The sequence below is a fragment of the Lasiodiplodia theobromae genome, assembly GCF_012971845.1.
Source record: "Lasiodiplodia theobromae strain AM2As chromosome Unknown scaffold_29, whole genome shotgun sequence".
Classification (NCBI taxonomy): Eukaryota; Fungi; Ascomycota; class Dothideomycetes; order Botryosphaeriales; family Botryosphaeriaceae; genus Lasiodiplodia; species Lasiodiplodia theobromae.
The window spans coordinates 295,565-315,811 of NW_023336494.1; the positions used below are offsets into that span (position 1 = coordinate 295,565).

At 54.7% G+C, this 20,247-nt stretch overlaps 6 protein-coding genes across 6 annotated transcripts; 3 read left to right on the forward strand and 3 right to left on the reverse strand.

The window, feature by feature from the left end:
• Positions 1-3,854: 3,854 nt before the first annotated feature.
• Positions 3,855-4,499, forward strand: LTHEOB_8920 (C2H2 domain containing protein; the record flags this gene model as incomplete). Its single annotated transcript, XM_035518451.1, has 1 exon — positions 3,855-4,499. One exon carries the CDS (start codon positions 3,855-3,857, stop codon positions 4,497-4,499), a length of 645 nt encoding a protein of 214 aa, XP_035369819.1.
• A 1,908-nt stretch (positions 4,500-6,407) lies between these two features.
• Positions 6,408-6,710, reverse strand: LTHEOB_8921 (S-adenosylmethionine trna ribosyltransferase; the record flags this gene model as incomplete). Its single annotated transcript, XM_035518452.1, has 1 exon — positions 6,408-6,710. One exon carries the CDS (start codon positions 6,708-6,710, stop codon positions 6,408-6,410), a length of 303 nt encoding a protein of 100 aa, XP_035369820.1.
• A 1,049-nt stretch (positions 6,711-7,759) lies between these two features.
• On the forward strand, positions 7,760-8,905 carry LTHEOB_8922 (Endo-beta-1,4-glucanase D; the record flags this gene model as incomplete). The annotated part of the gene is made up of 1 exon (XM_035518453.1): positions 7,760-8,905. The coding sequence occupies one exon, from the start codon at positions 7,760-7,762 to the stop codon at positions 8,903-8,905; it is 1,146 nt and encodes a 381-aa protein (XP_035369821.1).
• A 3,402-nt stretch (positions 8,906-12,307) lies between these two features.
• Positions 12,308-13,423, reverse strand: LTHEOB_8923 (Short chain dehydrogenase reductase; the record flags this gene model as incomplete). Its single annotated transcript, XM_035518454.1, has 4 exons — positions 12,308-12,352; positions 12,420-12,560; positions 12,613-13,176; positions 13,406-13,423. The coding sequence occupies 4 exons, from the start codon at positions 13,421-13,423 to the stop codon at positions 12,308-12,310; spliced, it is 768 nt and encodes a 255-aa protein (XP_035369822.1).
• A 1,539-nt stretch (positions 13,424-14,962) lies between these two features.
• LTHEOB_8924 (TPR domain-containing protein) lies at positions 14,963-15,948 on the reverse strand (the record flags this gene model as incomplete). Its single annotated transcript, XM_035518455.1, has 2 exons — positions 14,963-15,450; positions 15,510-15,948. The coding sequence occupies 2 exons, from the start codon at positions 15,946-15,948 to the stop codon at positions 14,963-14,965; spliced, it is 927 nt and encodes a 308-aa protein (XP_035369823.1).
• Positions 15,949-17,345: 1,397 nt separating this feature from the next.
• LTHEOB_8925 (Developmental regulatory protein) lies at positions 17,346-19,259 on the forward strand (the record flags this gene model as incomplete). Its single annotated transcript, XM_035518456.1, has 1 exon — positions 17,346-19,259. The coding sequence occupies one exon, from the start codon at positions 17,346-17,348 to the stop codon at positions 19,257-19,259; it is 1,914 nt and encodes a 637-aa protein (XP_035369824.1).
• Between the last annotated feature and the right edge of the window lie 988 nt (positions 19,260-20,247).

Sequence of the window (20,247 nt, forward strand, 5' to 3'; positions counted from 1 at the left end):
GATCAGGTGGGTCTCGCCACTCCGACTTAGCCCAACGGGACACGACCTGTGTACGATCTCTGTAAGATGTATCCTTGAGCATGTTATAGTATGATTGGTCGAGTGTGCTGGAAACAACCAGTTAGCAACCTCCATAAATATTAGTACTTGAGGCCGTAATGACCAAGTTCTAGAGAAATGCTCCACAGTGACTCTACAAGAACTCTGCAGCATTCAGACAGCTGGTAGAGCCGAGATAGTGTTCAAGGAAAGTAGTGCATACCGTCTGATGTGCAACGTGAGATGCTGATCTTGATTGTGGTTGTGGTCGTTCAGATAACCTCTTATCGCCAGAGCTTCAGGATCTCTACCGGGAAGCATATGTGAAGCCATATCGTTCGTACTTCGTTTTGGGCCTTTAATACGAGGACGTGAGAGCGGAAGATAAGGTAGGGCGAACGGTTTGGTGGTTTCCGTTCCAACACTACGGGCTATGTTGGCAATTTGCCCTTGCTGGAGCGAACTTTCGTAGCTGACATAGGGCATCTACATTGTTAACCATGATGGTGTTTTCTTAGCACGACAGAAACTTACGAATACTACCCAGTTGTCATTGCGACTGTCATCATTGTTGGCAGTGATGGAAGAGCTTTGCAGACTAGGCAACCTAGTTACTTCAGGACTCATATAACGCTAAATAATTATAAGTACTTAGAATCAGTGGTTCTAAGTACGAGTACTGTACGATGTGACTTACACCATGGTGTATCTTGCTGCGCTTGTGCGGCTTTGGCCATGGCCAAAAGGATAACTCCAGTTTTGCGAAGAGGTCCTGCGCTATCAGCATAGACTAACGGGGATGGACGAGTGAAGCCTTACATGCACCCAAGCCATCTACTATTATTAGCAAAGTCGAGAAATGAGTTTCTGGTGTTCTTACGTTGTTCATTGGGATATGATACCATCTACATATGGCAGTAGGTGAGTTCTCAGTATATGCCGCCTGGAAGAATTGATCGATGTTTTCGTCTGTGTAAATGAAGTCGTGTACAGATTTGTACACAGGGAGATGTCTTTCAGGCCTAGACTCTGTGGGGCTGAAAATTTCTCGTGCAACCATACTAGTCTTACGACATGCCTCCTGGGCATTTGCATTGGCTGGCTTTCCCCTGACAAGTCTTCGTGGCCCAGAAGGGCCCTCAACGAGCGGCGGATTTCTGAAGAGGTCTTTGATATCTTGGTTGACTCCTTCCTCGAGCGCCATGTCCTCGGCTGACTTCCCAAGTATATTCGTAATACCCGTGTTCGCACCTGCTTTCAGTAAATCATGGACTATATCCGGACTGGAATAGGAGCGTGATTCAACAGCTACATTGAGGGCCGTGTCACCTTCTCCATCTTGTCGATCCAAATCAACTTTGCCACTGTTGACCAAGCACTGGACCAGCCTGGCCAGCCCACGCTCGGCGGCAAGATGTAGAACTGTCTGCATTTTTCTGTTCTGGGAATTGAAGTCAACCGAGGCATTAAGCAATTCATCAATCGCATCTTCGTTGAGAAATCTCCCAGCTCTGAGAAGCTGATGCACAGCTACGGACTCAGAGATGGCTTTCGTGAGGTTTCTAAAGCGAACGTCATTCTCCCGGGATATCCGAGCAAGGTCGTCTACAGCGAAGTCAGATGTCCAGCTACGATCAAACCTCTTGGAATGATTTGGAGTTTTTTTGGACTCTTTTTTCTGTTCCAGGTATCCGAAAGTGCCAATGTTTCGTTTTTCTGTGTTGTCGAAAAAGTTCTTCCATATCGTGTCCGGCGTCAGGTGATTGATTCCCTGCCGTGCTTCAAACAATTTCGTTGAAGTCTTAGAGATATTAAACTCCGTTGCCACCCAATTGATTAAATTCTCAAAGCTTTCCAGTGGCGGTGCAAACATGGCGACAGCGGCAGTGGATTCCACCAATCGATGCCTCGACCGCTCTTCAACTGTTTGCGACAGTTCTCCGAATAGTAAATGATCGATGACGATAGTTCCATAACCATGGCCGATGAAAACGATGGATGCTTGTCTAGTTTTGTCCCATCGCTGGCTTAGCTTCTGGAAAATCTCGGTCGCTGCTTGTTTCAGATCAATAGGAGTGTTGATATTTTTCGAGATGCTGTGATTGATGTCCAGACCAAAGCTCGTGATTCTTGCTGTGGGAAGAACTTTTGGTAGCATTTCCGGATCATCGAGCCAGGTGATAGAAGGGACGCTTGAGCCATCTTTCGAGCGCGCTTGGTGGTCTGCGGTATTACCCTTGTCCTTAATCTTCGATTCGACAAAGACCGACATGTCCCAGTCCGCATGCCTTTTGCGATTCCCACACATGTGCACAACGACGACATCGATGGGACATGTCTTGCTCTTGATCTTGGGTCCGCTTAATTCACGAACCGTGATTTCTGGAATCACATTGTGAGTAGCGGCATGTTGTGACGGTGATGAAGATCGAGCTCTTTTGATCATCAGAAGATTGTCATCACGGTCGCGAGCTACTTACTGTTGACCGCCCTTACTCTTTCTTCCTTCGACAGGATTTGGTCTTGCTAAGGTCTCTGGCAGAAATGAAGATAGGCGGTTTGATTTTTCTGCAAGTTTATTGGAGGTTGACAACCGCGGAGCTTCCTCCCTCCTCGCATGTGCACCATGAAAAGATGTCAAGCTTACACTGCGAGGAAGTTTAGGCCGCGATCGCGGAAGAGACTGAGGAGCTGCGGAGCCAATAGGGCCCGCTCCCTCTGTCGACGAAATATGATCACTGAGACGGGCATCTGAAGCCGGGCCATTGCCTATGTAGACGTCAGTTGTGAACATCGTTGCTTAATGCAAGTCTTACCGTTTTCCGAAGGAAGACCCATTCGGATGAGGGGTGTGTACAAAAGAAAGAATAAAGTCAGAGGCGAAGAAACAAGGACGAGGCGCCTACTTCATCCCCAGGGGCTGTGTTCGTCTGGTGGCACCATCATACAAGGGTACGGCTGACCCGCATGCGTTGGCCCCCAAAAGTCTGGGGCTTGCATGTGCCCCGCATTTTCGTGCGCCATTTAAAGGTTCAGGTGGCAGCCGTGACGCCAATTACCCTCGGGCTTGGTCGTGTTGGCAGTTTAGACGCTGGGGTCGGGATTCAATCAGCAGCTGAAACGAAAACAATGAGCTGAGTTGGAGGAATAAGATGAGGCTCACGGTCGGTCCGTGAGGTAACCGAAGAATTCCAGACCCTGATGACTGATAAGCAATTATGACGTGTCTCGCCAGAGATTTAAAAACTTTTTTGAGATATGCACTACGTAGTAATCGTGAGGATGCGGTGAGGAAAGTGCGTCGTGAGCCGCAGGCGGTGTTTTCGCAGGTCCCGCCCGAGCCAAGCAAGCCTGAGGTTTACCAGATGCCATACATGCGAAAATCCACTGCGAAGCTAAGGAAAAGGAAAGACAAAGTGGCAGACTTTGCTGAGCTGTGTAGGGATGGTCGCGCAGCAGGCAGGCGGGGTGCACCCTGCGACCGCTGTCGGGCCGAGCGAGCTCGACTTTCGCCGCCTGTCGCAGATGCAGCTCCGCTAACTTTACAACAACCCAGGCTGCATTTTCGCAAACACCACACGGCCACGCGCACCTCTTCAATTGCGTACAATCGCACCACCAAAGCAAGCGCCAGCCTCCACCATACCACCTCCGCGCGCTACATAAGCAAAACGCCCCGAAAAAACCAGCTCGCCGCACACCACAATTGCCATAGCGACCGCACACCCCCGCGGACTCACCTGAGCCTCCCACAAGCCTATCCAACCTAAACCCTCCCCCCGCCTCTACGCCTCGACATCCGCCAACCACCCACCATGTCGGGCCAAAAATCCGGCGCATACGGCGCCAACTCAGCGTCGGACACGTCCTTCCGCAAAACCTGGGACCGCGCCGAGTACGCGGCCAAAGCGGCCGAGCACGACGCGAAGATAAAGGAAGAAGGAAAGGCGCGCTACGAGGCGGCGCTGCAGGGCAAGAAGTACGTGCGGCGCGCGTCGACGCCGCCCGACGCCCGCGAGACCGAGGCCCGCAAGTCGCGCCTCGACGTGGGGTCTATGGTCGGCAAGACGATGCTCATCCCCGCCGGCTCTGCGGTCGGCAAGAAGGGCCGTGGCGCGGGATTCTACTGCGAGGCTTGCGACCTCACGTTTAAGGATAATTTGCAGTTTGTGGAGCATTTGAACAGCAAGCAGCATCTCGTGGCGACGGGGCAGAGCGGGGAGGTGAGGAGGGCGACGGTGCAGGAGGTGAGGGATAGGTTGGCGTGGTTGAAGAGGAAGAGGGAGGAGGAGAAGAAGGAGGAGGTGGTGGATTTGGGGTCGAGACTGGAGCAGGCTAAGGAGAGGGAGGATAGGGAGCGCGAGGAGAAGCGGAGGAAGAGGAATGAGAAGAGGCGGAAGACTGCTGGTGGAGTGGGCGTGAAGGAGGAGTATGATCCGAACGAGGGCATTATTGCCTGAGATGAAAGGAATGTGGTGATAGTATGGGTGGGCATGGCGCGTCGGATTCAAGAGTGGCATTTTAAAGGCGTTCCGGTGGAATTCAGTTGTTATGATTATTGGCATCATGGGATGCTGGCACGTTTGTATCAAGGTGATGAATATGTCTTGAGCCCAACCCTTTCAATGGTAGAGAAGACGCGTAATTTAGCTATTATACTACGCGTCGTGTCTGAATCGCGTTCCGCCTTGCGTTTTTTCTCGGCCGTTCGGCGGCTATCCGCTTTTCCGCGACATTATCACCAATGAACAAACAGTTCCAACAACATTCAAGCTGTCCTTATAGTACATTCGCCCGCTGATAAAATTTGTTGTGGGCCTGCTCTGCTTACAATGCTTGGCTGGTTGATTGGTGCAGTTTCAAATATATCCTACCTAGCACACTACTCTGCGATCGACAACTCTAAGGTTTCCTTGCCGAAAAGCTTGGCATCGCTAGCGGAGCTTCTACCACATTTAGAAAAGAAGACCTTCGAGAACCATCAAATTTTTGTTCTTGGGAAATCTGTGATACAGAGTAGTTTTTTCGCTGACTGCAATATCCAGAGAGGCGGCGTGGACATTAGAGAATCGTCTCCTCCCCTTCCCTTTTGTTACAACCTGGCCGATGCGAGAAACGAACGACTTTTCAACCAACAGCGTTCATTATTAGGCTCGTTTTTTGAAAGCTCCAAGAACTATCATCAGATGTGACAACAGATTCCCCATGTCCAATCATATGGTAGAGAAAAATAGTGGCTGTTGTCTACTGTTTATTCAACAGCGCCCGATAATTTGCCACGGGCTCGGAATGCCTTGCCTTGAGCAAGAGAAATGTGGCAAAAGGGTAGTAAGAATAGCTCATCACCTTCCGAGAACCGCGCGCTAAGGGGCCCGAACTCGAGTGGCTGGGGATGCAGCAGCCCCTTCGATGCCAGTGGCCCATTGAACACAACGAGCACGAAATTAAAGCCGATCTTGCCGTTTTCCGATGAGACACTCCAACGAAGAAAATTGCGGAAGCTCGCAGAAGGAAAGTTTGACTCAGACGCGAAGGAGAATACCGGCGCATCGTGTTTCTGGTCTGCAGGAGTAGCAACAGTTGCAGCAGAGACCCCTGAATATCGATCTCTCCTATGTACTCTGGTTCATCGACAGGCATGAGACCAAGTGACAGTTCCTACAACCGCCGTAGAACGGGCCACAGACACCGTGCAAAAGCCAGCAGTTGGTCAACAGCACCTTCGGCAGCCCCCGCACCGAGAACTTGCCCAGAAAGCGGGACACCTCTGACTCGTGAATGCGACCGCTTGGAGGTGTCGCATACAGGCGGGTTTGGGTGAACGGAAGTCTCCGACCCCTGGATTGAGAGGCACCCGGATAGGAAGCTCTGAAGATTTGGAGACGCTCATCGAGGAGGTAGCGCGAAAATGTTACAACAGTATGTGTCTCAGTCCAGATCAAGTGGGACAAGATGAAAGTAGAATTTGAGCATGCCACTGGTTAACCAGGTTGTAGCGTTGGATCACCCTCTAAGGTGTTCTGGAGCACATGGGTCCTACAAGGCTGATGACTTGGCACTGTGAGGCGCAGTTCGTTCCAGAGCTGAGACCAGGACTGGGTACCACTTAAACGCCCGGATGCTGTAGGTGTTGAAGGGGTCAACACTCAGCTTCGCTACTAAGTTACAGTCCTGGGAATTTTTGAAGCGGATTGTGCGGCCTCTCACCTAGTTCGAGGGGCAAGAAGATTGAAAGAGAGGAGTTGATGGCGGTGTGGTATCGATGAGACGGGGTTGCTTGCAACACCAATTTTCAACGGAAATTTTGGTGCAACATCAAAGTGGACCAATTTGAGGGAATGAATGAAGGCTTCGGGGCAGTCACACATTCAGTCACTTTTCGAGTTCTGAGGCTTGCGAACTCGAATCGGCCCCCTAATGCTCTCGGTTGGCACATCTTGGCCGATGACTGCGCCGCGCTGCAGGATCTGGACCTCGCCTGCAGCCCTCGCGTCGAAAACGAGGCCGCGGACGGCCGGCATCAGTTCGCGCCACCCATTCGCCCCTAGCTCGGCCAATTCTTGGGTGGATAGAGAGCGGGCAACCTCCGAAGGGCAAATGGTCTTCGGGTGTTGGCGTTGGTCTAGCAAGGCGCGAAGGCGCGAGCGCAGCAGGCCGTCTGTGGGATCCATGTGCACGTCGGGTGGAGAATGGAAGATGGAAGGGCGCTTGGAGATACGGTTTAGATTAAGTTTAACCGAGTGACGTCTTCTGAAGGAGGATGCATCGCACGTGAGCGGAAATAGCGTTGACCGACTCCCGAACGCCGGGACAGGACCGGCGAAGTGCAACCCGAAGTGGCCGGCGCAGAGGCCTCGACTCCGCCCGAACGGGCCTCCCAAAACACCATCACGAGATTTGCTGCCCGCTTTGGTGAAAACCGGCGTCGATTGTTGTTTCTGTTTACTGCTGCGGGCAGGCCGGTTTCACCGTTGGCTTGGCCGTCTCGACGGCAACCCCTGAGAGAAGTTCTGGTCGTCGGCATGAGATACGAGCTGCCACTGCCATCACCGGCTTCAAACATGCAGATGAAACGGGGGCCAACTCACATTCCGGGCGTGGCAAACGCCTGGAAAGAGTCTGGAAAGGCCGGTCACGCCAGACGAGATTTGCGGCTCAATGAAGCGAGCAGGGCGCCTCTCCTATCCACACCGCTGCGCTCCGTTCTCCGCTCCGCTGGCGTTGCAGGCGCTGCGGGCGTGGTGTAGTGCGTGCAGGATCATTCCGCATCATTTCGTTTGTCGGCACGGGAAAACTGGCAGTACAGGATGCGCCTCATGCGCGGCGGCCTGGGTTGTTTCACGTCCAAGCGATTGGTGTTCCTGAGGGCGCCCGAGCCAAGCGCCTCCACTTTGGGAAATACTGCCGCACGCCTGGTGGAGCAGCGCAACCGAATGCGCCGTGTAGATGAAACTCAACTCTTGGCACCGCCGTGGAGGCTGCTCTCTGAGGGCTGGACGCGCGGGCTGGCGAGGGGAACTTGGGGCTTGGCATTGCTTCAGCAGCCATCACTTCGCGGTGGATCCCCCAATTGCCTCAGTATAAGAGCGCCAGCCCTTCCGGAAGTGATGTGTTTTCTCCATCAAGCCTGGACAGCTTAGCATTCCTTCTCGCATTCTTCTGCTTTTAGCACACTTTCGTTCTTTTAGTCACTCTTTGACAACCACACTCTTTCGCCACCATGAAGACTCAAGTTTACAGCATGTTCGCTCTGGCAGCGGCCGCTAAGCTTGCCAACGCCCACGCCACTGTTTTCGCCGCGTGGATCAACGATGAGGACCAGGGCCTCGGCAACTCTGCCTCTGGCTACATCCGCAGCCCCCCCAACAACAACCCCATCACTGATGTCACCTCCTCCAACATGGCCTGCAACGTCGGCGGTACTACCGCTACCGCCAAGACCCTCGAGGTCAAGTCCGGCGACAAGTTCACCTTCGAGTGGCACCACAACAACCGCGACTCCGGCGACGACATCATTGCCTCTTCCCACAAGGGCCCCGTCATGGTCTACATGGCCCCCACCGAGAAGGGCTCCGCCGGCTCCGGCTGGGTCAAGATCGCCGAGGAGGGCTACAGCGGTGGCACCTGGGCCGTCGACACCCTGATCGCCAACAAGGGCAAGCACTCCATCACCATCCCCGACGTCCCCGCCGGCGAGTACCTGCTCCGCCCCGAGATCATCGCCCTCCACGAGGGTAACCGCGCGAACGGTGCCCAGCTCTACATGGAGTGCGTCCAGATCAAGGTCACCTCCGACGGCTCCAGCACCCTGCCCGAGGGTGTCTCCTTCCCCGGTGCCTACACCGCCACCGACAAGGGTATCCTGTTCGACATCTACAACAGCTTCGACAGCTACCCCATCCCCGGCCCCTCGGTCTGGGACGGTGCCTCCGGCTCCACTGCCGCCTCCACTGGCGCTGTCAAGGCCGAGACCTCCGCCGCTGCCTCCACCCCGGCTGCCACCTCGGCCGCCGCTCCCGTCGAGACCTCCGCTGCCGCTGAGACCCCCGCCACTTCTGCCCCGGCTACCACTGCCGCCCCCGTCGCTACCACCTCTGCTGCCGCTAACAACGGCGGCAACGTCGTCACTGAGACCGCCTACACCACTGAGGACGTCATTGCCACCACTTTCGCTACCGTTACCGCCGGCCAGGCTTCCGCTACCCAGGCCGCCTCCTCTGGCTCTTCCTCTGGCTCCTCCTCGGGCACCGCCGGCAAATACGCGCAGTGCGGGGGTACCAGCTACACCGGTCCTACCACCTGCGAAGATGGCTGGACCTGCAAGGAGTGGAACCAGTGGTACAGCCAATGCGTGGCTAGCGCTTAAGCGCTCTCTAGATGCATCTGTGGTGTTGGAAAGGGTAGAAAATAGATGAGGAGGGAGTTCACGATGTTGATGGGAAGTTTCGACATTTTTGGGCTGCTCTGGTCCAATTATTCATCAATATAGCCAGGAAAAGCGCCGTTTTCCTTTGAACAGGTAAAGCGATCAATTTTCTACCGTTGGCTTAATTGTCTTCATTGTAAATATCAAAACCAATATCAAATACACATGCCTGAAGGCGCGCTTTGCGTCCAAGGTTTTTGACAACATTATCATTGCCTCCACGCTTTTTCTCGTGATCTCCTGTAGATATCTGTAATTTCCTGAAAAATCTGAGCTTGAAAGTACAAGAGGAACCCAATCGACTAATGATAGGGTGGTCGGGCTTGGGGAGGGCGTCGGCCTGGGGTTAGACCAAGCCTCACGCTAACCATTTAAGGAAATCTTGGCAAACTTCTGCCTGAGGCACCCACCACCGCACACAGTATTCACACCAATCAACGAATTGTCATTTCTTTGCCCTGCCATCCCTTTATTTCGCAGTACAGTGCTTGATCTGCGATCGCAAAAAAAGCCCTGTGGGCCCTGTGGACATCGCCGAAGCCCTACAAGATCCGAAGTGCCAACTGTTAATCCGATGCCCCGTGCACGTTTTATACATGAAACGCCCATTGGCGAGGGCCTGGGTAAGCGATCGATCCCCCAGAAAAGGCGCGCCTCAGCACGCCAGCAACTGTCGGCCGTAGCTGCGTTATTTCGGGATTCTTCAGGCTGCAAATATTTCTAGTTTGCCACAAGATGTATGCCGACATCCGAATATTCGGCCCGCTCCAAATGCTGACAATAGCGTTGGGGACCTTGCGACGAGAAGACATTATGCAATCCAGGCTGAATAGTTCTTCGCAACCTGTTTCTATTTGAGATTCTATAGTGAGGTCATCCGTGACGGATGTTCAATGTTCGCGTGTTAGTTAATGCCGTGACGACCAGGAAAATCTTGGGTGAAACTCCCCAGCCATGTCCCACGGTTGGTATCAAAGACTTATTCAATGCGTAGGCAGTTGTATCACTTGCCTTGATAAAAATGAAGCTTTTTGAAAAATGTAGACACATCCGGATGAAGGCTTCAACTGGTAACGTTGACATTAAGTGGAATATATTCTTTCCTTCCCACCGATTCAAGCCAGAAAAGGTAATGGCGTTTGGATCCTGCGCAGATATCGCAACCCGAGGTCAACTTGAATTTGTTTTCCGTTCATATCATGGGTAGTCGAAGCTATCGTCCGTATGAGGATGTATAATTATTAATTGAACATTTACATCCGGACGATAGCTTCAACTACCCACATATGTTTTTTTTTTTTCGCGAAAAGAAAACAAGCTGAGATACAGTTACACGAAGGTCTAGGCCCTTCCATTATTCGCGCCAGCATTCAGCTGCAATACCCCTCTGTATTCCCTTCAGCTCTTATGTTTCACAAAGTATGTACACCTTTGGAACTAGGGCCCACGAGAGGTCTGCAAATTTATAATATAAACAAATCGCCCGCGCAAGGGTGACACGAGTTTCTGCTCTAGCCTGTGAGGACTGCAGCAGATGCGTTACGTTTTGACCGGCTTGCAAAAAGGACTACGAAGGACTTGACTTTCTTAGTTTTCCGGAACGAAAGGTACAGCAGTGATGAGCCCCAATATGCCAAAATTTGCAGAGATGTCAATCAATCAATATGTAAGTGTAGTTCTTATCTTTGTTTGAGAGGCATATCGAAATTGTACTATACCCTGAAGCTGGGATTCACTTCGACGGCCTAGTAAACGGTAGTATCCAGGAAATTTTTTCCTCAATGGATAATGGCGTGTTCTCTCTCGCATAGCACATGGCGAAAAACTAGCGTTGTGCTTAGGAAGCCTGCAGCGTTCTGACATGGATGTGTTAGTCAGGGTGTCACCGCAGGACGTGATGAAGCACGTTTGACCCAATGATCCCAAACCCCTCGAAGATCTCTCTCTGAGACAGGTCCACGGATGCAAGACCCGGGATTCCGGTGGGTCCCACGTACATGTCTCGGGTCCTCGAGGCCCCCACGGATCGACCCGCACGGGTCGACCCGCATTACAGAAACGCCAGGGTTACGCGTCTATGCTCGTTCGTGAAAGTACCTAAATAGTAGCTCAATAGGCTGATTGGCTGAGCAGTATCGATAAGTATGACATGTACTCTTGGCCTTTGATTGAACATCACGATGCCAAGCTGTTTACGGCGGGAAAGTATAGACGGCCTAAGCACTCAGTAGATCAGATGAATAAAGCCATCTTCTATATTTGCGCAGGTTATGGTGCTTTACGTGGATTCGCGAGTAGAGTTTGGACTATTCGGTACTCTCACATAGTCTACCATGGTTCTCTTCCATGGATAAGCTGATAGGGGGTTTCACTCTCCAGGGGGGTCCCGATCTTCTTCGATTTGGTTTAAAATACTATCAATACGTAGAGGCACAACAGTAACTTTGTGGACACCCAATGGAATAATTTTGAGGGTGCAGACCGAGACAGAAACATTGTGAAATTTTATGGCCAAAATGTGTACGGAGCTTTCTCCGTAGTGGCGCATGAGGGATAATGTATATGCAGAATTGACTGTACTGCGGCAGGAGTGGAGCCAAAGGTGCAGCCTGAACCTCCAGCAAATAAGCAAATGCCCGGGGTAAAAATTTTTATTACTCTATCAAGCGCTCCGCGTGTCTCGTACGAATCAACTCAGCCGCGAATCATGTCGACGGAAGGGCTACCCGCAACCAGAACTCACTGCATATTGCATCGGCCTAACGATCACGCGCATTTGAGCCCAAAGAAAATGGCGTCTGATAGGACATTCTCTCCTCAGCTGAGAGGCTGTGCAACCCCCGTGGCTCGCCACACCTGCCGTGTTTGTGCGTAAGCGCCCTGACGTGAAGCTGGCGTACATGAACCCGTTGAGTGTGCAGAATAGGCCACGCTTACGGACAAATCCTATTGGGTGCCGTAGCGTATGGCATGATCAGAAGCGTGAGATGGGAGGAGGGGGGAACCGGAATTCTGCGCCAATGCAGGCCGTGCAGCGCCACCCCCGCAAAACACCCTTCTCGGCCTTTGGATGTGGGGCTAATCGAGGTACGAGATGCGATACACTTAAAATTTTGCTGGGATAAAAATCCAATATTCTTGGCAGGCAAATGGTCGTCAACGTCGTGAATTGATGTAGCAATTTGACTCTCGCCAGTGCAAACCCAGAAACCACTGAAAGACGGACACGAAAGGAAACGAACCTACTCCGGACGCACATTCCCATGTCGCGCCTACGCTTGCCTCGTGATGGTGTATCGGAAACACTGTCAGAAAATAAGGCGTAAAGGAACCGATGACCGTTTACCAGGCAGTGTGGCCGCCATCGATGATGAGGTTGGAGCCAGTCTACAAGGTCAACACGGAACCACGTTTTGACGCAACGAGGGACATGAGGATGGTAAGAAGCACGCACCATGAAGCTGCTGGCCTTGCTGAGCAGGAACAACCCCGCACCCTTGAACTCTTCCGGTGTGGACAGCCGGCCCATCATGTTCTCGCGCTCCCACTTCTCACGAAGGCCGGGCACCTCTTCGAAGTTGCGCTTGACCATCGGCTGGACGAGAGAGTCAGTTCGGCTGTTTTCTCTGTAAAGTGACTGAACTCACCGTGAGAATATGCCCCGGGCTCAAGCTGTTCACCCTGATTCCACCCAGGCCGTTAGCATTCTCCTTCCCCTTAGCGCTCCACTCCATAGCCAAGTTCCTGGTCAACTGCAACAACGCCGCCTTACTCGAATTGTACACGGGACAGATCAACCCCTTATTCGCGACGCTGCCGGACATGCTCGCGATGATGACCATGGCGCCGTCGCGGCGTCCCGGGTTCCACTTGAACATGGCGCGGGCGGCGCTGGCGCACGTCATGAAGACGCCGCTGTAGTTGACGTCCATCATGTCGCGCACCTCCTCGATGGTGTAGTCGACGGCCGACTTGAGCTGCTGCACGCCCGCCGCCGCGATGACGCCGTCCAGCCGCTGGTGCTTGTCCGCGATGGCGCCCACCACCCGGTCCAGCGACCGCGCGTCGCGCACGTCGACCCGCGCGTACGACAGGCTGCCGCCGAAGGCATCGGGGATCCGCGTGCAGGCGTCGTAGAAGTCGGCGACCGGCTGCTCGAGGCGGTCGAGGCAGTAGACTGTTTTGGGCGGAAAGACACGGGAGCTGGTTAGCTTGGGTGCGGAGTTTGGGAGAGGGGTGGATGGAGATCTGGGTGTGATTGTGAAGGTTGTGGAGGTTCAGGAATGCTTTTTTCTCTCTTCTTATGCTAATGAGGTGATGGGGTGATGCTGTGAGAGACCGCTGTAGGTTGAGGTTCGGGTGTATTTCCGGAGCGATATGCCGCTACTGTCGACTACAACTCTAGGGTTCTGCAATGCTTCGGGATAGCTACTACGGTACCATGGAGAGTCTGGCCATTAGGTTGTTGCCCAAATATCCGAGGGATCCGGTCATAACAAATCTTTATACATGCAGAAGGTGATTGACGCCCGCCACGCCTCAACAAGTCTCCCAATGGCTCCCCTAGCGCTAGAGCAAATGTTGCAGGTAGCACCAAGACGGATGGACAAGTGTTGCTTTCATGGTGGTATTGTGTTGGCATTGAAAGACACAGTGAAGTGATGGTGTTGGACAAAGAATGATGGCCTTTTCAGAAACATTGAAACATATACTCAACCTTTTCCGCCAGCCTCAGCCAGTGCTTCGGCCATGCAAAGCCCAAGGCCTCTTGCACCACCGGTGACAATGTAGACACCGTCGGCGAGATCAAAGTCCCGGAACTGTTTGCTGCCAACTTGGTCTTCAATGTTGTATGCGTGGGACCTTCGTTGGGTGTACGAGTTGATAATTGGTCTTCTTGATAGTCCAGGCCTTGAAGACCTTGATGAAGACTGAGAGGGAAGGTGGAAGGGCGACGAGCTGGTACTGAGGGCTCTCAACCCGTCTGCGAAGGACGAGCTGGACGGAGCAGAGGCCAGGCGACACAGCCGTGCCTGAGCAAGCAACAAGTGACGAGATGAACGGGGAAGCGACATTTTAGGCACTGATGGGTAGAGACAAGTGGTTTTGGGGAAGAGTCGAAGTGGAGGGGGCGAGGTGGGAGGGGAGAAGAGTTACGCGGCAAGTCCACGATCGTGTTAGGGGCGGGCGGAGGAGGGGCGCCCAGAGAGACCCTTTATTCGGCGGCTACGTTTCTTGGGCCCGGCGAGTGCTACACGATCGTGGCATTTCACGATGGGGCCCAGGTGGCGACTCGGACGTGGCAGCGGGGAGGGGAACATTTCCCCGCGGCAGGCCGACCAGCTCGAGCCCGCGCGGCAGGCTGAGGCAGGATTGAGGCCGGCCAGCTGATGGAAAGCCACGCCCACGATGGTTCAATCGTGTTGGGCTTTCGTCGGTGGCCAGGGTCCAGCGCACCCGGAAGCATGCGGAAGGTTATGCGAAGGCTGTGGTATCGGAACCACGCATTGGCTCAACAGCCTGCCGTGTACACGAAGGATGGGATCTGGCCTGTATGATTGCACGCCACAGGGGGGACAAAGAGCCAGTCTACGGATGCAGCGACACCGTTTTCTTTTGGGCTGCATTCCTTCCCCCTCAGCCTTCCCTGGTGATCGCCTCCGCCTCCCGTCACCCCCGCGAATCACACATGCTGAGCAACCGAGTTCCCGGATCCCCCCATAGGCGGTTGGGAGCTTTTGCGTCGCCTAGCAACCATGACGTTGGATGCATGCAGCCTCAATACTACCATTGTACGGATGGGATTCCCGACAATACCGTCCCCACCTCTTGCATCTTCCATCATGTTGGCAGATCTCACAAATACCTGGAACACACGCCAGATTCTTGATTTCTGTGCAGTTCCTGCATCGAGCTAACCGGGGGGCTTTTGACATTACGTATAACAAGCGGTAGTACACGGTGCCGTGCGACGTCTCGCAACGATAACAAAACTAACTACTGATCGAACGTCTTCAGCTCGGGCATCCTTCCTAGACCACCACCACCAGTGCCTGCCTTTGCTGACTCGTTACCGACCTTTGCGTCACCGGGATGGACGCCGCCAGCACTGCGAGCCCTCACGTGTTCCCGCAGCTTCGTCAAGAGGGTCGAGTTCTTCCAACGCTGAGGCACTGGCCTGTAGGCAGGCTTGAAAGTGCCGACAGTTTGAGCCCATTCTCCAGACTTGGGCTGGCCGCTGCTCCAAGTCTCCTGCGATTTGCCCTGTGCGGTTGGCGTGGCCAAGTCCGCACCGGAACCCTCGGCAGTCTCCCTCGATGTCGGAGCGGGTTCTTGTGTAGCCCAGTAGTAGATGTCCCAGTCGTTCTCATCAAGGAACCGATCGTACTCGCGCAGCTCTTCGGCCGACATTGATCCCAGGTTGGCATCGGCAAAGGTGGACAGAAGAAGGTCACTTTCGAGGATGCCGCGCTTCCGACTCTGGTCTGTCACGCACAAACTGTTAGCTACCGCAGCACTCGATACAGGCACGCTCGGGACAGACAGATTAACCTTGCCCGCATGGTGTTGGAATCCTCGCCAACCCTTTGGATAGGCTCGATGCGGAACTTGGCACCTTCGAGCTCGCCGACCTGCAGCTCAGAATTCACACCGGCCTCGGGCGCGCCTTTCTGAGTGCCTCCGGTCATATGCTGCGTCTTCTCAGGCACCGCGTCCTTGGGCACGAAGTTGGGGTCGACCGAGCTGAGCATTTCGGGCGGCGGGCCGTCTTTGCCGATTGAGGGCAGCTCATTAGCAATGGTCGAGGTGGTGTTCGTCATGTGCGGGTTGAGCGGCTTCTCCATCTGTCTCTTGCGGTGCTCATCGACGTTGTCATTGCCGCGCTCATTGAGGTCCTTGAAGCGGAACGCGGAGGCGCTGAAGGGGCGCGCATATGAAAGCGCAGCGCGCGAAGAGCGCAGAACAAGGCGAGCGGCAGCCATGGTGTTGTGATGGGTGGGTGAGACCAATGGACTGCGCGAGGCGAGGGTTTCGCTGCGCTCGCAATCGTTGACATCATGGCTGCACTTTTCCGCACGTGCCCACTGGCCAATCCGCGCCCCCCCATTACCCGCTAACCTCACCACCACCATCACCACCATCCACCTACCCTGCATCGCCATCGCCGCGCTCAACATCCGCCCCCCTCGCCCTCCGTCGCTCCGCCAGGTGCTGGCCCCGCGCCTATCTACCCCGCCGCCTCCCTTTTCTCCCGCCGACGAGCGAGCGCGGGCCGCGCTTGCGCTCATCGCGTCGCAAATTGCCGCGCAAAATGGCCTGAGGATGTCGAGCATTGCCTTATTACACCTAATGCTAACCGTGGATCCCGCTCGTGGGCCTCTGATCCACCCTCCCTGTCCTCGGCGCGTGTTTCAGCATGTCGACTGATCTGATTGCTGCTGCGCTTGGCATAGACCGTCAGCTAGATGACGGCTGGGGAGCGCGTCCAAAGACTTCAGCTCGCCGATCCACACTGTCGGGACAGCAGCGACACTTTTTATTCCTTTGATCGAGTCTCGCCCGCTGGCCGTCGCGGAGCATTCTGCCACACTACCAGGCAAACGGGACTAGCTCGCATTCCCTTCTCCGCTGCCACGCCGTTTGCGGCATTCCTCGCCTGCCCGGCCGTCTGAAGAAAAAAGAGGTCGGCGCCAATGATTGCCGGCATGCTGGCGGGAGGATCAGTGGCAGCGGCCCGAAGCTGAACCTTCGACTGTGGCTAAACCTTCTGACATTGCGCCATCCGCACCCCAACCGCTGTTGGCCCCAGGCCTTTTCCGGACGAGAACGCCTCCTGGCGAACTAGGACCTGAGATCCGCATCCCCGTTGGGGTCCTCACGCCTTTGACAGCTTGGCGGCGCCCTGTGGCTGGTTTCTCCTACGCGTTGCGTGCCGCCGCGCCGTGGCTGCATGCGGAATGCCCGACCCCCACGACTCCACACACAATGTACGGCAAGAATGGCCCGCCTTTCAGCCTCTACCCCCGGCCCAGCATTGTTTGTCAGGTTTGAACCGTTGGTAAGGTTTGTGCGGCTGTCAAACCCCGAGATCCCCCACCACGGCAGTTCTTGATCCAACATTCCTGAGGGCTGTTCCTATCGCAGCGCCTCTACCCTCAGGAATGTCTGCCAGAATTCGGGGGCTGGCGCCCGAAAGACAGCTCTATATATCTTCTTTGCGTTTGATTCTGTTTGGCTCTTCACCAAAGTAGTTCTTCGCATGTTTGCACTGCTCCGCACGTTCTCCTGCAAGGTACCCTGCAAGGTACACCCCTCCCTCGTTGCTCCTTGTCGCCCCCTCGTCGATTCTCGCCCCGCCGGTTGATCCTGCCCCGCCGCCATGGCTCCCTCTCCACAGGTCCGCCAGGCTTCCAGTGCGGTCCCTCTGCATCACGTGCAAGGCCGATCCTGCCGTCCGCCAGGCGACATTGCCCTTTTGCGACAGCAATTCGACGATCTCCCAATCCGGCCCGCGGACAAAGATTCGAACTGGCCTGTTCCATACGACCAGCTCTTTGATCAGTACGTCGACGCCGAACTGCTGGATCTCAGCAGCGACAATACGGCCGAGGCCACCAGCTCTGATGACCTTGGGAACTTCTTTGACATCTCCTCGTCCTCGAATGGGAGCGCAGCGCCCAAAACCTCGCCTATGCCCAATTGGGACCCATCAAGGCACAGCGAACCAGAGGAAGCCTGGCAGCAGGCTTGGGGCTATATTGGCTCAAAAGTAGCCCCGGCCGCGCCCGAAGACGATCAAAGTTCGATCTTACCAGAGTCCCGTGGCAAGGCTGTAGCTGCCCACCCGGAGCTTTTCAGCTTGGACGCTCCGCCGCCTACCTGCTCCCCTCAAGTACCTAGCGAGCCCTTCGTTTTCTCTGCTCCTTCTTCCCCACGACCAATTGTTTCTTCCTGCGAGCCTAGGAAGTTCAACAGCCTCCCCATTCGCGGCAGCAAGAGACAGACACCTTCAGTCATCAGACGCTCTGCTTCCAAGGGCAGCTTCTCTCCCAAGATGATGCGCTCAACACCATATCGGACCGGATACCAGGAGATCTGGGCCAAGCGTGTCGGCGCCCCTCCGCTCTCTCCTCCTCCCTCCTCCAAGGTGTCCCAGGAAGAGTCCCACTATGGCTACGACTTTTCCCCGAACCTGCCCTACGCCACCTCTGGCGAGGTCGTCGACATTGAGCGCCAACTGTCGTTTCCAAACTACAACTCCAGCCGGTCACAAATACAGATGACGCCAGTTGCGTCCCCGACCACCCAAGATCCCACCAGCACAAGGTCGTCCTTCCACGCTTCAAACGACCATTCCAACAACCCATATCTCACACAAGACCTCAACGAAGCATTGCAGACACCCCCTCAATCCTCACGCATTCCATCGTCCTCGTGGAACCAAGGTGCGACCGCAGCCTTCGACTTTGCCAGCTTCTCAGCCTCGTCTGACTACTCGCAAGATCGAGAGCCTCAGCCTTGGTGGAGCAGCACTAGCGTTTCTCAGCCTTCTCAGCCCACAACCTATCACAATGGTCGACATGACTTCTTGGGCGTCAGCTCAGCCTCTGCTGACCTCGCCACCGGCGGACTGATGATTCAATGCGAACCATCATCGATGGCAAGCATGCTTGATGCACATGCGCCCGACGCATCTTCCTCTTTCCCCACGTCTTCACCGGTCGTGTACCCATCACAGATGTACACGTCGACGCCCATGGCTTCCACCCCGACCTTTGCCCAACACCAGCCTTCCGGCGCGCCTCACCCAGCGGCGCAACACCGGCAACACCATATGCATCACCAAATCACCCCTCCCTCGCGCAGCCCCACCTCATCGCCGCCCCACCCTCCTTCAATGATGCCACAGCAGGCTTTCATCGCCCGCTCGCGCCGGGACTCGTCGCAGCCATGTCCTCCCCCATCATCGCGTCCTCGGTCGCACCACCGGCGCAAGTCCAGCTCGCACTCGTCGACGGGTCCCTCATCGACGCCTCGTCCGGCTTCCGTCGGCTTTGTCAACTACACGCCTGACGATAGCCGAAAGATCCTGACGGGCGTGGCGCCTTCCGGGTCGAGCAAGACGAAAGCGCGACGCGAGAAGGAGGCGGCCGAGAAGCGCAGAAGGCTGAGCCAGGCGGCAGCGAGGGCCATCATCGAAGCAGGCGGAGACTTGGCGGCTCTGGAGAGGGAGGGCCTGCTGTACTTGCCCGAGACGAAAGAGATGCTCGCTACGAAGGGTAACGTGGTGTAAGGGATGTGAAACCTGGATCGACAGATGTGCTAAGCATTACTGAGCCGGCAAGTGCGACAAAGCAGTCCATCATCGGGTCCACCTCGTGCAGAACTCCCCTACCACGCCATGGCGCCTGTTCGCTGGCGTGGTTACGGGTCGAGACTGCTGTTGCCCCGTATGACGAGCATCAAAGTCGACACTTGGCCGGTCACACACTCAAACGGGGCGCAAGGCTGCATGGTCGAGTCATGCATGCTATTATTCTTTGGTCGCTAGAGGTGGCCTGGTAGGGTTTCAAGGTGATCTGTAACATATTAAGCTGGATTCGAAGTTTTCCTTCAGTTCTCTTAATTACAGGTTTTTGTTTGGCTGCGTGGACAGCACGCATATCCATGTTTAACTCTGTCTTGTTCTATCCAGCGCCTTCTACATGGGTTTCTTTACTGTCTTGGGAAGAAGGACAAACCGGCGCCTCAAAAAATCTAGAGGTTGGGATAACGGGAGCATTGTGGTTCCAATGGGTGCATGTACCTAGTCGGGAGAGAGGAAATATCAACCGCATGCATGGTTGAGGAGTAATCGAGGCAGAGAAGAAAGGCAGGAATCAATATTAGCAGTACACCTCCCACTCCTTTGGCTGTCGTGTAGTTCCCATGTTTGATCACCTTCACACAATGTGCAGACAGCACTTAATGATCGTTCAAGAAGTTCAGCGCAAGCTGAGCCTGGACGTCGGTTTGTTACGGCGTAAATCATCCACACACACCACCAAGGCCGCCACCTCAGCCTTCCTCCAATTAGGCACCCGGCCGTAACTTTCGGAATAAGGCACACAAGTCGCATAATCACAATTCTCAATGCAACTCGAAAGCGAAGTCCCCAGGTAGGATCGGTCTTCCCGGTAGCGCCGGAATAGCCGGTAGGCTGGACGCACACCACGTTGGTAGTACCTTAACCACCTACCTTTCCAAGACCCCGATGGATCTCCGGCAGCCTTGCGCTACCA